At 38.9% G+C, this 15,602-nt stretch overlaps 1 protein-coding gene across 4 annotated transcripts; it reads left to right on the plus strand.

The window, feature by feature from the left end:
• On the plus strand, positions 1–14,668 carry rnf44 (ring finger protein 44). 4 transcript variants are annotated; one of them, XR_014593237.1, is made up of 12 exons: positions 1–274; positions 4,143–4,335; positions 5,465–5,687; positions 5,880–6,047; positions 6,508–6,681; positions 6,813–6,974; positions 8,435–8,550; positions 8,837–8,924; positions 10,280–10,401; positions 10,506–10,605; positions 10,698–11,988; positions 14,243–14,668. XR_014593237.1 is itself a non-coding variant. In XM_083915339.1 (11 exons), the coding sequence occupies exons 2-11, from the start codon at positions 4,229–4,231 to the stop codon at positions 10,758–10,760; spliced, it is 1,323 nt and encodes a 440-aa protein (XP_083771465.1). In that variant the 5' UTR covers positions 1–274; positions 4,143–4,228; the 3' UTR covers positions 10,761–14,668. The 4 variants fall into 4 exon arrangements, 3 of the variants coding, with proteins under 3 accessions (XP_083771465.1, XP_083771467.1, XP_083771466.1); XM_083915339.1 differs by having other exon boundaries at positions 10,698–14,668; XM_083915341.1 differs by having other exon boundaries at positions 5,880–5,999; positions 10,698–14,668.
• Positions 14,669–15,602: the final 934 nt, after the last annotated feature.

Below are 15,602 nucleotides of genomic sequence, written 5' to 3' on the forward strand. Positions count from 1 at the left end.
ACCGCGGGGCCGGATCACCATTTACAAAAACAAAAAGTGGAGGTTATGGAAATAATCTCGAGGGTTGTAACGCTATAAACCCGCACAACACACAGCCAGTATGCGGTGATAGTACGGGAGACTCATGTTTAGCACCTCTTTTTACAGCAGTGGTGAAATCCACGGAATGTTCCACACGGGAACAGCTGACCGTAGGATGCCGCACTTAGCCTGACGAGATGTGAACATTACGAGGAAAATAGCAGTGATCAGAGGTTTGCATACTAACAATCAGGTAACTACACTCTCCCTCTTGTTGTCGCTTTGTCTCGGTTGAATTTTGAAGGTTTTAGTGCGTATATACGGGAGATGGTTAAACGGGTTATTAGGGCTGTCATCCTGCTCAACCTCCAGCCCCTCCTTGTTTTGCTGCTACCGAGTGCGATGTTGTAATGTTTACATTTAGCCTGTGTTGCATACCACTGCTGCTCTACTTAACGTTAGTCAACTCTTCGTTGGGTGCCTACTTTTAAATGAATGCTCCAATGCTCTGCAGCGGATAGTTAGAAACAGACGAAGACATTATTAATAACTAACTGGACAAAGTGGGCCTGATGGGTAGCTTATATGGCCTAATAAATCCTGATAATCCAGTGCAGCAACACATTAAGTCTTTTGCAGTTCCATTCTCTGACCTACTAACCCAGCTGATGCATTTTCCGTACGATAGCTGGTGAAGGGTGTTTTTCACTTGATCATGCATGTGCAATATTACATAACCGGCTGGGTAGTGTACAGTAGGACACTGGCCTCCAGTGAGAGTCAGATCAGACTGTGAACCAGTAGACCTTAAGGCAGTGTCTTCTACTGAATAAACATTTAGTGCATGTTTTCAGTTTAATTAATTAATTATTAAGTTTAGTTGGGGTTGAAATGGATGTTTTGATCACATGTGATTTTGTTTTTGAAGTGAGACAGGTGCTTGGTTAGGAAGTTCCCAAACTTTCAGTGCTGCTCAAGTGATCGAATGAGACCAGGTTCATCATTTGGAAAGAGTTTGAGGAAGTTTGTGGAAACCTTTTTACACTGTACTTATTGTCAGTGGTGGAATACATATTAGGTCATTTACTTAAATAGCTATGAAATATAAATAAAAATACTACATCACGAGTCAGAGTACTGAATTCAAAATTTTACCTGAACAGATGTGCAGAAGTATTAGCAACAAAAAGCACTTAAAGCACTCATTATGTTTTTTTTTATGTCATATTGTCTTTTTTTGGTGAATATTACTAAATCATTATTGTTGATGCATTCACATGTAAGCAGTAGACTACTTAAATGTGTATGTGTTTAGGTGGAGCTATTATATTAATTACTTTAAATACTGATGGATAGTTTTAAAATCTAAAACAATGCATTATGTATCATATTAAAATAAAGTACAAGTCCCTAAAACTTAAAGTGTAATGTTTGCGTAAATGCACCTGGTTACTTATTATTATTTCAAAAAGCAGTGTATTGCCAGATGCGATGGTGGCAATATAAAGTTAGGATGGAGGCATAAAGAAGGTCAGTGTTTATTCGGTCTGTCATTGGGCTTATTATTAGTGTTAGGGCTATTTAGTTAAAAAAAATGTGTACCGTACAACCTTGAATGGATGAAAACATTTATTTATTTCGGTATATATCAAGCTTATATAACCGAAAGGGTGTAGGTTGAAGCCAAAGCTTATATACCCCTACCCCTTTTACCTTGAAAAAATGACACTCATTAATACAAAGGGATCAGATCACAGATATTTTAAAGTAATCAGTACACCTACATTTCTGGTCACAACAAAATAAAGAATAGTGCACATTACATAACCCAAAATAGTACAAACACTTTAAACTTAATGTTCCATACTGTAACAAGAAAGTTTGTTGTTCTTATAGAGTATTTTAAAGCCGAGTAGAGTACAGCATAATTTAATATTTTCAGGACAATTATTCCAGATGTTAACCCCTCTAACAGAAAGACAGTGATTTCTTTTACAGTAGTTCAAGTCTTTGGTTTCTCTACAGGGAGCCTTTCGTTTGTAAACTACAAGTAACAACAGGAACTGCTTGTTGTGATACATTGTAGCAAACGAGTGTCTGGATGTCTGCCCGTCTGTATTTGCTGCGGGCTGATTGGTCACTCGGGAAAGGGGGCGTGGTTTCACACAACAATGCATTTTAAGGAACATAACACGCGCCAAGGAATGCTTCCTGTCGTTAGGGTAGCTAACGTTATCTTTTTCACGCGTTAAACGGTATTTTCTGCTCCGGTAGACGCTGCCGTTAATGAAAGGCCGTTTTTTGCGGGTTTGTGGAGATAACGGTTTCCCTGTGCAGCAGTTGGAAGCGTGTTAGCTGACAAGCGTTAGCAAGCTAATAGCACCTCCGCTCGACATTGTCCAAATCTGTCGGAGGAAACAACAGTACAGTGATAGTCAGGTAACGGTGGTTTCTATGGTGATGGTAGTTGGTTAGATGCGGCTTAGTTACGTGCAAGGATAACTTGATGGGACACGACATTTCGGGGGCTGAAAACACCTGCCATCTCTCCTTCTCACCGAGCAAGCAAACTAGCAAAGAAAGTAAGCTGTGGTCTGTGTTGTTGTCCAACTCACATAGCTGGCTAAACCTGTCCATACATGCTGGTTTCTATCGGTAGAATATGTTTTCTTGTCTTAAACATGTACTATTTAGCATGCTGGCTAAATAGCTTCTCAGTTATCTGCAGCTGGCGTGTCCTGCTATGTGGGGACAAAGCGTTAGCCTAGCCTGGCTAAAGTTAGCTTCTCTCCTTCAACAGGGGACGTCGAGTTCGTCCCTGTCTGTCAATAAGGAACCGACTGTTGCCACGACGATGATGTTTGTCATTTTCGCAGTGATGTGTCCGAGGCTTTGTATACTCCTTGAAAGAAACTGTGTAACGATGCACTGCTGTGTAGTAGCGAGCGGTCCCGCTTGCCTTCCTACATCTTTTGTTGTTGCTTTGTCTTTTGAGCACATGGCTTTCCATGTTTTTGTTCAGGCAGGCTAGAGCGACCCCCATTTATTCCGCCCCTGAATATACCGCATAAATAATTACACCACCACGGAAATACTTACTCACTATATTTTAGCATTTTGGTTAAACTCAACATATCGGCAGTCTTTTTAATACCCTCACATTAAAAATGCAGCTATGGGATGTGTATTATGAGCTGACTCTCTTAATTAAACTACATTTATTTGGTTATAAAAGGCCTAGATCTTGATGGTCTAATTGGGCACCTGTAGCGGACACCATAGTGTCTTGTCATTTGTCTCGTAGTATGTGAGAGCAGTGTTTTTTTTTAAACGTGTATGGATTTCTGTCCAGTGTATTTTACATTAATTAAACAGAAATTTAAAGTGTTGTTAGGATATTGGGGCATTTTAGTAAAAAAGCAAAACAAACACCCAGCAGTCCACCAAAAAAGCAAACGTCATCTCACAAATGAGAAAGGGGAATATGAAATTAAATCTTACTAGAATACATGTATAACCAGAGTATTTAAATGTATTAGATAGTAATCTAGGTCATTTGCAATAAAACATAAGAAGCCTTAAACAAAACCTAGCAGTGAAAGAAACGATTTAATGAGCAAAGCAGGTCCCCATAGCCTTCACATGTGCTTCAGCAAACTATGAAGACATTTTTTCTCAAGTCATTCATACCTGCTTAAAACTTTACGAATTTAAAGGATATTTACAGCCCATTTAGTTCAATATTTGATTGTTTGAGGTATAACCTCACCTACAAAGGGAGAGAAGTAGTCATCGTGTGGGGCCCAGATACCTTGAGTGGTCCACAAAGAAATTACCAATTTAAATTTACTATAATTTAAATCTATTTTTTATGAACATAATTGTATAATTCAGTTTTACAACATCATATAAAAGTGTGTGGTGTAGCACAGCTCTGAAAGTGTTTGTCCATTTTTGAATGACAGGCACTGTACACATTCTTTCTGTTGGAAAGAGTAAAATTAGCTATTGTCATTTATTTACTTTATCTAATGACCAGATTGTGTGCGCAAGTGATGAATTATAAAAACAATAGATACATATCAGGGTTGTGATTTTTGTCAATTGATGTGTTTTTGCAGGGTTAAGACAATCAGAGGCAACATAGAAGTGCCTCTCCTGTACAGTTTCCTTTCCCAGAGCGTGACTCGTCTGCACGACGTCACCAATGCGACCATGGGAAATAGCAGTAAATAGGCTGCCACCAACAGCCCCCTTAAACCCAAGGAGGTTTCTTGGAGAGCCCTGCAGTGCCCCAGTGCATCTCAGGAGAAGGTAAAAATTATGCATAGTCTTTCCCTAAGACATTTTTTGTAATAAAGATGTGTTTTATTTATTTTGTTGCATCTAATTTAAGAGTATTTAACCTTGGGATGTTCAATACCAAAGAAATTTCAGCTTTGTGTGTGACTCGTATTGCCGAAGCTGTAGAACAGGAAAGAAAAGCTAAATGCACCTTTCAGATGTAATCATAATAACACACATTTTCTTTCTCCTTAATGTGGCTTATATTGACCTCCACACAAATAGGATATAAACTAATTTAACATGAGACACCCGGGGTGTAGATATTTTTTCAGATTTGCTTAGACTGAATCAGCCAGACTGTTGACAGGGTCATATGATTAATTTCTTTACTGTCTATTTTAAACCACTGGGTCGGCAAATATGTCGTTAAGGACGTTAAAGGGTTTCCAGTAGAGCTGCAACTAATGACTATTTTAATTATTGATTAATCTACATTATTTTCTCGATTAATCAATAGTTGTTTGGTGCATAAAATGGTGAAAACCTGTGCATTTCCCAAAGTCCAAGATGATGTTCTCAAATGTCGTTTTGTCCACAACACAACACAACAAAGATATTCAGCAATATTCAAATTTAAGAAGCTGGTGACCTTTCTTTAATTAAAAAATGACTCAAAACCATTCATCGAATATCAAATTAGTTGCAGATAAAGTTAATAGTCAGTCCATGGTACGTTGGGATTATATCACAGTTAAGGCTCGTTGTTCGGCCAAACACAGCGCTAGCTACCAATCAGATTGTTTGAGTCGAGCCATCTGTTTTATAATGCTCTATGAAACATGGTTTCTAGCATTTATCCAGAGAAACTACACACCGACTCATACGGGTCATTTTCAAGCACTAATAGCCCACGTGTCAACACACTGTAAACGAAACCTTGAAAGTCTGACTTGCTTGTTGTAAGATTTCAAAGGGAAAACGCATAGCTACATTGTGTATATCAAGAAAATGCAAAAAAATTAGTGACATTTGCTCCAATTATCTAACATCAGTGCATTATTTTACCAATAATGTAAGAGATATGCAACTTCTTTTATTGGACGTGCAATATATTTAACTGTTGTTGGCAAAACCATTTTTTTGTGTGATGTTACAGCCCACCAGTGAGACGCCAGTGGGGGAGACGAGACAGACCTGTACTGCACACTTCCCTGGTCCAGGATGAGAACTTCCATCATCTGTTTTTCTCCCAGCATCACCAACAGGTTCCTTTAGATGAGTCCAGACAATACAGCCACACCAGCACACCACCACGCATGCTTCACCCTGCTGCCCACCTGCCCCAGCAGAGCCCCATCATGGTGGATCTACATGACCAGGTAACCGAAGAACAGGCTGATGGGTGAAGAACAACAATTTATTAAAAGTGATTTTCGGTTTTATCTGGCTAAATGTATTCCTTAGCAATATGCTAATATACAGCTTTTAGGGTGTTGTGTAGTAGCAGAGTTTTTTTGGACAGGCTTCTGTTTCAGGCAGATGGTGAATCACCCCTTTTCTTTTCTTGAAAGATGCACCAGGGATCCGTTCCAATATCATACACTGTTACGACGGTGACGACCCATGGATTTCCCATCCACACCGGGCAGCCCCTTCCAGGGTGCAACACTCAGCAGCTCCCAGCATGCTCGGTAATGTTCAGCGGACAGCTCTCTCTGCTCTGCTGCCTTCCTCCTCCTGTGAGTTTGAAAAGGAAGAGCCCAAATGTCAGTGGCATCCATGTAGCACACCATACCAGCCATGCAATCTGTCACGTTCATGACTAACAAATAAGCTGCTGCTGTTACTGTGCAGGATTTCTTGATGTTTTGATGTGAGCACAAGTATTAGAAATGGTTAAGCAACTTCAAATATAATTTTGTTGTGCTAAGTTTATTTGTGGAAACAGACTTCAGAATGATAATTAGTGGGCTGCCAGTACTGTCAATGCTGTGGTTTTATGTAATGCATCGCTTCTGTTCACCACTTGCTTACATGCTTTCATTATAACTGCTTACTGCAAATATAAGTAGCCAATTTGCTTTGGTTAGGCAGAGGCTGCTTCAAAGTATTGAGTTTAATTGTTGACATGAATAAAAATTTAAGAGAAAATTGGCTTGCATAAATTAATGTCCACTCTTGTTTTCTTTCTCTCTTCAGCTCATACAGGCATGTACCATGCAACATATGCCAGTGTCTTATCAAGCCTTTCCACCCCTGATCTCCAGCGAACATTTTGTATTGCACCCGACCCCATCTGTACCCCCCCACCAGCCGCCGCACCTTACTCCTTTGAGCCAGTTTGTCCCTTTACAGCCTCAGCACCCACGCATGGTGAGTCGTCCACAGCATATACATGTTCATTAATTAACCCACAGCACAATGGATGTAGAATTTAATCACTATTGTTGATATGTCGGGTCTAACTGAAACCCTTTTCTGTACATTTTTCTCTTTCCTCTCAGCCTCTACAGAGGGTAGACAATGAAGTTGACCTAAGAGGGGACCAGCACCCGATAGGGACCTTCTCCTACCCTCCCTCTCATCACCCACCAGCGCTGCCTCCTTCTCTGCCCCTTCAGTATCTTCCTCAAGAGCCTCTACATCAGGAGCTTCCCTTTGGAGTGGTAAGGCAGCCGCTGAGACGTTTTCAGACCTTTTTTTTTTTTTTCAGGAAAACTGACAGTGCACTTATGACTTATTTTTAGCAAGACCTGCTTCACACCTGTTCAGACTGAAACATTCACAGCTGGAGGCTGCCCAGCACACATGGCAACTGTAGGTCTTGAAAAGCCTAAAATAGAATTTAACCTTTTCCTAGCATTATATATTAAAAGGTTTAAAATGTGATATACATAAGTCTTAAATATTTTTTTTGACTGCCTTAGCCAGTAATATTATTAAATGTTTTTGTGTCCGACTGCAGACTGTCGGGAGACATTTATATGGATTGTTTTTGCTGGAGTAGAGCCCGACCAAGATATTGGCCGATATTGGCCTATCACAGACGTATTGGTAACTATCGGTATCCAAATGTTTTCCAACATGTAACTATCAGAAAACCTTTTTACAGAGCACATAATGCAGAAAACAATGCCCAAAATCTGTGCTATTTATTTCATTTTTATTTATTCTTTATTTTACTGGTCAGCAAGTGACTGATATTGAACATACAGTACTATTTATCTATTTAATTAATTTTTTGTTTATTCTTTATTTAAATGGTTGGCAATTGACTGTTATGCAACAGGATGTTTATTAGCTATTTATTTCTTTTCTAAGTGTGTGTTTCTGGAATTGGTTAGCAATGTAATAGATTGTACGTATAATGTTAAGTATTCTTTAAAGTGAAACTCCACCCCCAGGTCTGATCATAACTCCACCTATCTCAGCACTGGCCTTGCAAAGTTAGAGCTGATTTAAAACAGTAGACAATAGTAACATTTAGGGGACAGACTGGAAGTAGAGGGGTGAATGTTTCAATAAAGTTTACAAAGAAGCAAAACAAAATCATTTCTTAAATAAAATCAACACGCACAGTGGCAGCAAAGTGACAACATGAATGGCTCTGAAAGAACAGGCTCGCCTGCAATTACACCTTACGGCCAAAGAGGCTGCTAGAAACAATGTATCTCAAATCTTACGGGTTGTGACTGTCAAACTAGACAGCATGTAGCAAATGACTTGCTATTTTGACACTGTATAGCATATTTCTTGCATAAAGCGTTTTCGGAAACACATTTTAGTTTCTGTTTAGCTATAATTTGAGAGTATATATGTAACCTGACCATCATCGTTTTCCACTGACCACCACCTTCACTCATGGCACTGTCTCCTCAGAGGTGTTGCATATTCTCTATTTAAAAGTTGTCACATTAGTGTAAAGCTTATTCTTGTATGGCATTTTCTTGTTTTTTACTCACCTTGCTCAACAAAACTGTTCAGCTTGTCTTTATTTCTTAAACGATGTCCCTCTAATTTTTTTAAAAACATTTTTCATTATAAACAGTTAATTATAATTAGGTTCTCTTTAATCACAGACTTTTGTTTCCCATAATTTCCTAAATCTCTGTGTGTTTATCCTCAGCCATATCCCCACATGCTGCCGAGGCGAGTGAGTGGACAGAGATACCGGTTGCAGCAACCTCTTCCCCCCCCTCCACCCCCTCCATCTTACTACCCAGGCTTCCTCCCTTACTTTCTGTGAGTACGGGCAGTAAAATCAGCCTGTGTTTGAGGCATAGACGTTTTAATCATGTGGTTATTTACTTGATGATCAACTCTACTATGTCAAAATTTTGAGAGTTTGGGTTAATAATATGCCTCATTCTGGTTTTTGCATCACTGATTTTCAAAAACAGATGTAGTGAAGAACCGGACAAAAACAATGGTTACCACTCAGGGCTGATGTTTGCAGAACATGTGCTGCTTACAACTACTGTGAAGCTGCAGGGATTGTGTGACAAGTTATGTTTCTCCCTCTGCTCAGGTCAATGCTTCCTGTGCCTCCGACAGCAGTGGGCCCAGCCATCAGTCTAGACCTGGATGTGGATGATGTCGAGATGGAGAACTATGAGGTTAGTGTGATGGTTTGTGGAAAAGCAAATTAGGCCAGATAGAATCATTTTTCACACACTGAATATTCAGCATTTACCAAAGTGTTTGAGCTCTTTTTGTTTCCATTAGTTTGGTCATCATTATTCACTGGAAATGACAATTTGATATAAAGCTGCTGAGGGTTTACCTTACTTTGAAATATCTGCAGGGTTCATATGTGTGCTGGGGATCCTTGAAAACACTTGAACTTTAGTGTGGTTTTTTCAAGGTTTGAAAAGTGCTTGGATTTTTAATAAAGTGCTTGAAATGTTATGTTATATGGGATGGCATATATGATATTACAAAAAAGAAGATCTAACTTAACTTCTCTAAGTGTGGACATTGTATACAATATAAAAGTGTATTTACGTTGCAGGCCCATATGTAGTGGCGGAAATTAGGGAGTGCCAGTCCCCCTTCAGGTTTAGGGAGTTGGAAGGATGTTTTTTGATACGGGCTGGTATATTTTGACAGATAAAGGCGTTAAGTTGTTGGTCTAGGTTAGTGAATAACGTTTTTGTGAAGACAAATTGGGAGGTGTTGAAAAAGATACAGAAACTTTGGTAAATCTACCATCTTAATAAGATTAACCCGGTCTGCAAGGGACAGTGGAAGGCCTGCCCATCTAGACAAGTCTGACTTGCATTTATCTAATAGCAGCTGGAAGTTCTGAAAAGGGTCCCTGAAGGAGCTGGTGATAAACACCCCCAAATAATTACACCCATTGTCAGCTGTTTTAAAGGGGAATATGGATTGTGGGGGTGATCTCGCCAAGTTGTTGACAAAAATTACTCACTCTTCTGAATATTTAACCTATACCCCAATAGCTGCCCAAACTGATCCAGGATTGATAAAACTGGTGGGAGGGAGAATGTGAGGTTTGAAATAAATGAGAAGGTCATCGAGAATTTGTGGACTAGACCAAAACGAGTGATGCCTTCAAACTCATTCTGGTTTCTAAGCCAGATGGCTAATGGCTCGATGGCTATGTTGAACAGCAAGGGTGAGATGAACACTGACTTTTGAAGATTAACCGATGATCAAAATAGTTGATGATTATATATCTGTTGATCTATCAGTCGACTAATCGTTGCAGCTCTAACGGCAAGTCTATTTATAAACATGAAACATTGGTTTCCCTTAATTTGTCATCCCTCTGTAGAAAGTTGTCTCGAATCATAATTTTGGTTGTTTATAGCACACTAACATCTAATTTAATGTGATGAGCAAGTGCAATAATAAATATACTGAATATACTGTATGCTCTGCCTACAAATATGTAGTTTACCAAAGCTGTAATGAAACATGAAAATACATTCTCTCTCCCTCTCTTTAGGCATTACTGAATCTGGCGGAGAGATTGGGTGAAGCGAAACCACGTGGACTCACTAAAGCTGATATAGAGCAACTTCCGTCCTACAGATTCAACTCAGAGAATCATCTATCTGAACAAACGCTGTAAGCCTTTCCCTCACCTATTTAAATTAACCAAAGCACATATATTCAGTCACTAAAGATGAGTCTATAACCTGATAACTTTCCTGATCCTTTCTCCTCCTCAGGTGTGTTGTATGCTTTAGTGACTTTGAGTGTAGGCAGCTACTTCGGGTATTACCTTGTAACCACGAATTCCACGCAAAGTGTGTGGATAAATGGTTAAAGGTAAGTTGAGGCCAGTTTTAGCAATTTTCTATGCATATTTTAATATGCTGTGCTTAACATCTTTATGCTTAATGTTTCTGCTTGACTTCCAGACCAATCGCACTTGTCCTATCTGCCGAGCCGATGCCTCGGACGTACACCGGGAGGTGGAGTGAGAACTGTCTCTGAGTGCTGAACTGGAAAGTTTCACAACTCAGAGTATGTCCCAAGACTGGGGACACCTGCCACCTAACCTGCGTCCTCCAGTAAATATAGCTTACCAACCCACCACTCCTGCCCCTTCCTATATAATAAGCAATCCAGGATTGTTTTCTGGAGCCTGCTGTACTTCTGCTGTGCTTCATTGTCCAAGTCTCATGAAACCCACTGCCTATCGCAGCCTATAGAGTCCTGGGATTGCCAGCCAGTTCTTTCTCTGCCCCCTCGTCGCAGATTCCAAAGATTTCCCCTACAATGCATTATTTGCTGCTTTTGTTTACAGGGTTTCATTTATATTTAGTGGATTTGGTTGTGGTTTCATGAATAGTGGGAGTCCTGCATTGGAAGAGGTGAGTCGGGAGCCTGGAGGATGATAGGCTGGACACCTTGTGCAATTAGCATAAAGATAATAGGAACACTTCAACATGGGTCTCATCTGTGTTTGGAGGCGACGCCTGACCATCATAGATGCATGTTTGTGTAGGTGTTGGGCAAATTGACTTGTTAATAATGTATGTTCTGCAATAATGTATTGTTCATTTCGACAGTTCTACTCCTTTTTCTTTGTTTTAGATTTGCCAGTTCTATTGTGAAAGTGTGACTTGCTGTGGTTAAATGCAGATTCTGTTAAGCCTGAGGTTATGGACTGCAAGTGATGGGACATGCAACTGTTCTTCTACCCCAGATTATCCACTCTGGAACACAGATCTGTACAAAAGCAGTCATATATTAATGGACTGCATCTTTTTGAGGTCATCTGGCATAACTGCACAAGTGCTACATCCACCCTCCACGTCAGCATTGTTCCTCTGGCAAGTGTGTATGCGTGTGTACATATAGTGTGTCTGTGTGTGTGTGTGTGTGTGTGTGTGTATGTTTGTCCTGTTCACAGAGCCAATGCATTGTGTAACCACTGGATACAGGGCAGCATGCTAGGATTTGCATGAACTGTTAATTCAGACTAGCAATATTTTAATCAAGCATTGCCACCAAAATTGTCGAATGTTAAGAAAAAGAAGAGACAAAGAAGCATACTAAAAGAACTGCTTGCTTATTCAGAAAGCGCCATGAGGGAAGACTAGCATGTGGTTCCACCCTGACTGCGTTTAAGGATGGGAGTCCTCGTCTGAAGGCTGTGCTGATGCCATAAAGCTCTGGAGGCCTGTGCAGAAAGCAATATGTGCAGTGAGTGGCGTGTTTTAAATGAACTTTCTTCCCCTTTTAGGAAGACTGGGCTTTTTATTTCATTGTATGTGAGCCAAATCCAATATACAGATATAGCCTACTGTTAAAGATTTCAGATCTGCCTTCTTATGACCTTGACAAGCACAAACCTATTACTAATCCTGAAATACTTACATTTCCACTTGTTTTAAAAGTATGCTGTTTTTAAAAAAAAAAAAAAGTTTATTTATTGGTTTTATCTTCTAGAGAAAATACATTGAAGGACACAGTTGGAGCACTAACATGTTTGTGTTATGTATGTGTTATAATCTGGTAAGGTAATCTTGGTCAGGTCATTGTCTTAGGCCATGGTAATGGTGTTGTAAGAGCATCTGTATGTATAGCTTCAGTGTGAATGCTTTTAGATAAATGTTTGAAGACAGAAGAATGTTGAAAACCCTTGTAGAAGTCACTGGTGACACTCCATGTTACGCCAGCTGTAGTCCACAGCGATCAGGACGGGGTTCAAATGACAGTGCTGGAGTGTTCAGTAGTGTAGAAACACTGTTAGACTTCTAGTTCCCTGCTTGTGTTCACACTAAAAAACAATATATTTGGGGCGGGAGGGAAAAGAGCAACAATTTGACTTCTGCTTTGGATTCACTCGTGTCTCTCAACTGCCCCAGTAAGCACTAACAGGCAGTTGTAACCTTTGCTTTTATGTGTAAAGGGATCTTGCCTTTTTCTTTACTCTAGTTTCTTAAGTAAATGTGAGTCTTTGATGTGTGTGCCACCTTTAAGAGAAAAAAGAAGAAGCCATTTAATGAGTTAAACCCACAGCTTTCAGAATTAACCTATGTGTACATATCTATTAGCTGGCATATATTGTAAGTTTAAAAAAATCACTCAGGGCCTCTCGGTATATAAAAACAAAGGAGAATAGTCCATTTCAAATGGAAAGGATGCCATGAAAAGGGTTTATCTGAATTTAGCGTGGTCGTTTTCCTCAGACCACAAATGATTTAATGTAATCAATTATAATATTCTGTTTTGTCGGAAATGGTAGATATTACATCATTTAAAGACAGGCATGCAAGAAAAAAAGATCAGTAAATATGTTATTAATATTCACTGACGAGGCAATGTACACTGCAACTCATTACAAGTGTATTATTCAAACCTGTTTGACTTTTGTTCTTTTACTCAAACCATATGTTCAACATAGCGGTTGTGATCCCATTTCTAAATGTGCCGCGGTGCGCACTATCCTACCTAATTCACTCCCAAATCTACTTCAGAGGTGTTTTTGCATGTCTTTAAAAAAAAACAAAAGAAGTCAAACAAGTGTGTTATAGTGGAGGATATCTCAAAATCTGGTGGGGACCTATTTAACGGTGCACAATATGCATGCTTGTCAACCAGATCCCAACTGATTTTTAGCTCTAGTTGGCTTTGGGTTCTGGGGGTTTGGATCGTAACGCTCAGCTGATAACTGCCATGCATTGTACTGCACACATTTGTAATAGAACTGAATGACTACAAGATTTTATTGCGCTAACTTCATTTTATAGAGAGAAAAAAAACTGGTCTTGAATCCAGATATTCTTACATACATTGTGTTACTGTTATTGCCCTAACGACTGAAAATGACATGCTCTGAAACTACTGTAGTTTATCAAAAGCCATAGTGAAAAGGTGCTAGATGTTCTGCTTTTAGGTATGAAAACTCACTTGCGTGAATGCAATAGTTTGTCATGGATCCCATGTATTCTTAAAGCATGTTATACTAATACCCCTAAACACTGTCAGTGAAAATCAATATAGTTTAAGGGATTTAAAAAAAGAATAAAGTGTTGTCATACTTATTTCAGTGTAGTACTGTACCTGCCTATGAGGCTCTTGCTCTGTGTATCAATATCTTAAAATGTATTGTTCACATATAATACCTTGATTCATGTTAATGTTAGCGCTCTTTTTTTGGAGTAAATATTTAATTGACAGTATACAGCTACCCTATTAAAGAAAAAGAGAACCTCCCATAAAGGCTTAGGTTATGAGGTAACGTTCAATGACAACTGAGAATAGAGTCTTGTAGTCTTTCTGTTAAGAGTTATTGAATAATCTCACAGCTTGTGTGGTGCAAAATGTGTTCCAATAAGCAGCTAAAATTGATTTAGGATTTGTTATTGATTGCTCCGTAGATGCCATTTATGTTTACCAATGACTTGCTGTGGTGGGATAGTGGTTTACTGTTCTTACTCTCCCTGGCCTCTAGGGGTCCTTGCCTGAACACCAGACTACCCACCCGCCAACAGAGCCAGGGGCATGTGTTCTGTGTTAGGCAGATATTTTGCTTTGGTACTTGCACATTTACAGTTACCTCATTTTTTCCATGTTTGTATTGGGGAGGGGGTGGGGGGAGAAAACAACTAATATATATTATATATAGGAAATGGTTCTTATTAATGTTATAATTTTTCATTCCATTGGAATCATATTGTTTGTAGCATTTAACATAACTAGTTAGTGTATTATATATACATCTGTATACTGTTTGAAATTTTTAAGATTTGTACTTTTTTTAAATGAAAGTTGCTAGTTATGCTTTACCAAGTAGTGCAATCATATTTCTTTTTCTTTTTTTAATTGTTGTGGCTGATTTGAAAGGGTTGTTCACTAATAAATGTATGATGTATACCAATATCGCACTTGTCTTATTTGACTTAAGCTATTAAAGGTTACGTATAAAAGGTCATGGTGCAGTTGATGTCGGGCCTGTCTGCTGTTTCTGCCACAGGAAAGGTTTCGTCGCCACTGTGCAAGTTGCTGTATCTGACGTAGCGTTTCTGACGTAGCATTTCTGACTTGCAGTGTGCTCATGGGGGAATTGTTGTGAATCAGAATGTGGTGTAGAACTGCTCTATATGGGATATAGCTCTATATATAATTGTTTAGCTTTGATATGACTGAATTGAGTGTGGTTCTTAAAATAATAATTACAACACTGACCCTTAATTGTGAGTAAATTAAATGGAAAAGGACGTTATCACAATTTTGAAAAACCCTGAAGTATGTCATGGAAAATGTATAGTATAAAGGTTGCATGTATGTTGTAGTAGGATTTTTCTCTAACCTACTATACTCAGCGGTGCCTGACTCAGCCCAAGTTTGTACCGTTTTATTTCGGTTTTAACTTAATGTTTATATTTAGAAAATAACTGAATTGTGCATTGTTTTTACTATGGTTATCTATATTATGACTTTTTTGATTGTTTTACAGCATACTATGACTTTGTACACATATGGCATTTTTAAAAAAAGGTTTTTCTAACATGCTACTTGGCAACATAATGGCATACCTAATCATAATTTAACATGTTCAAAGTTCAATTTTAAAACCATTTATTAACATAAGCATCTACCAATTGGTATTAAGATGTTTAATATTGATCAAAAAATCCTCTCAGAAGTCTGGAAGTCTGAGTCTGAAAAAGTATGGCATTTTGAAATGGAAAATGTTTAGGAACACTGTATAATGGTCAGTTCAGCTGTTCATTTTCTACAAGTGTGCCCCGGAGGGTTGGTCGAGAATGCCCCTCTCTCCGTGTTAAATGGGTTATTACGGCACTGCCTCA

The sequence above is a fragment of the Echiichthys vipera genome (assembly GCF_963691815.1).
Source record: "Echiichthys vipera genome assembly, chromosome: 6".
In the NCBI taxonomy this organism is placed as follows: domain Eukaryota; kingdom Metazoa; phylum Chordata; class Actinopteri; order Perciformes; family Trachinidae; genus Echiichthys; species Echiichthys vipera.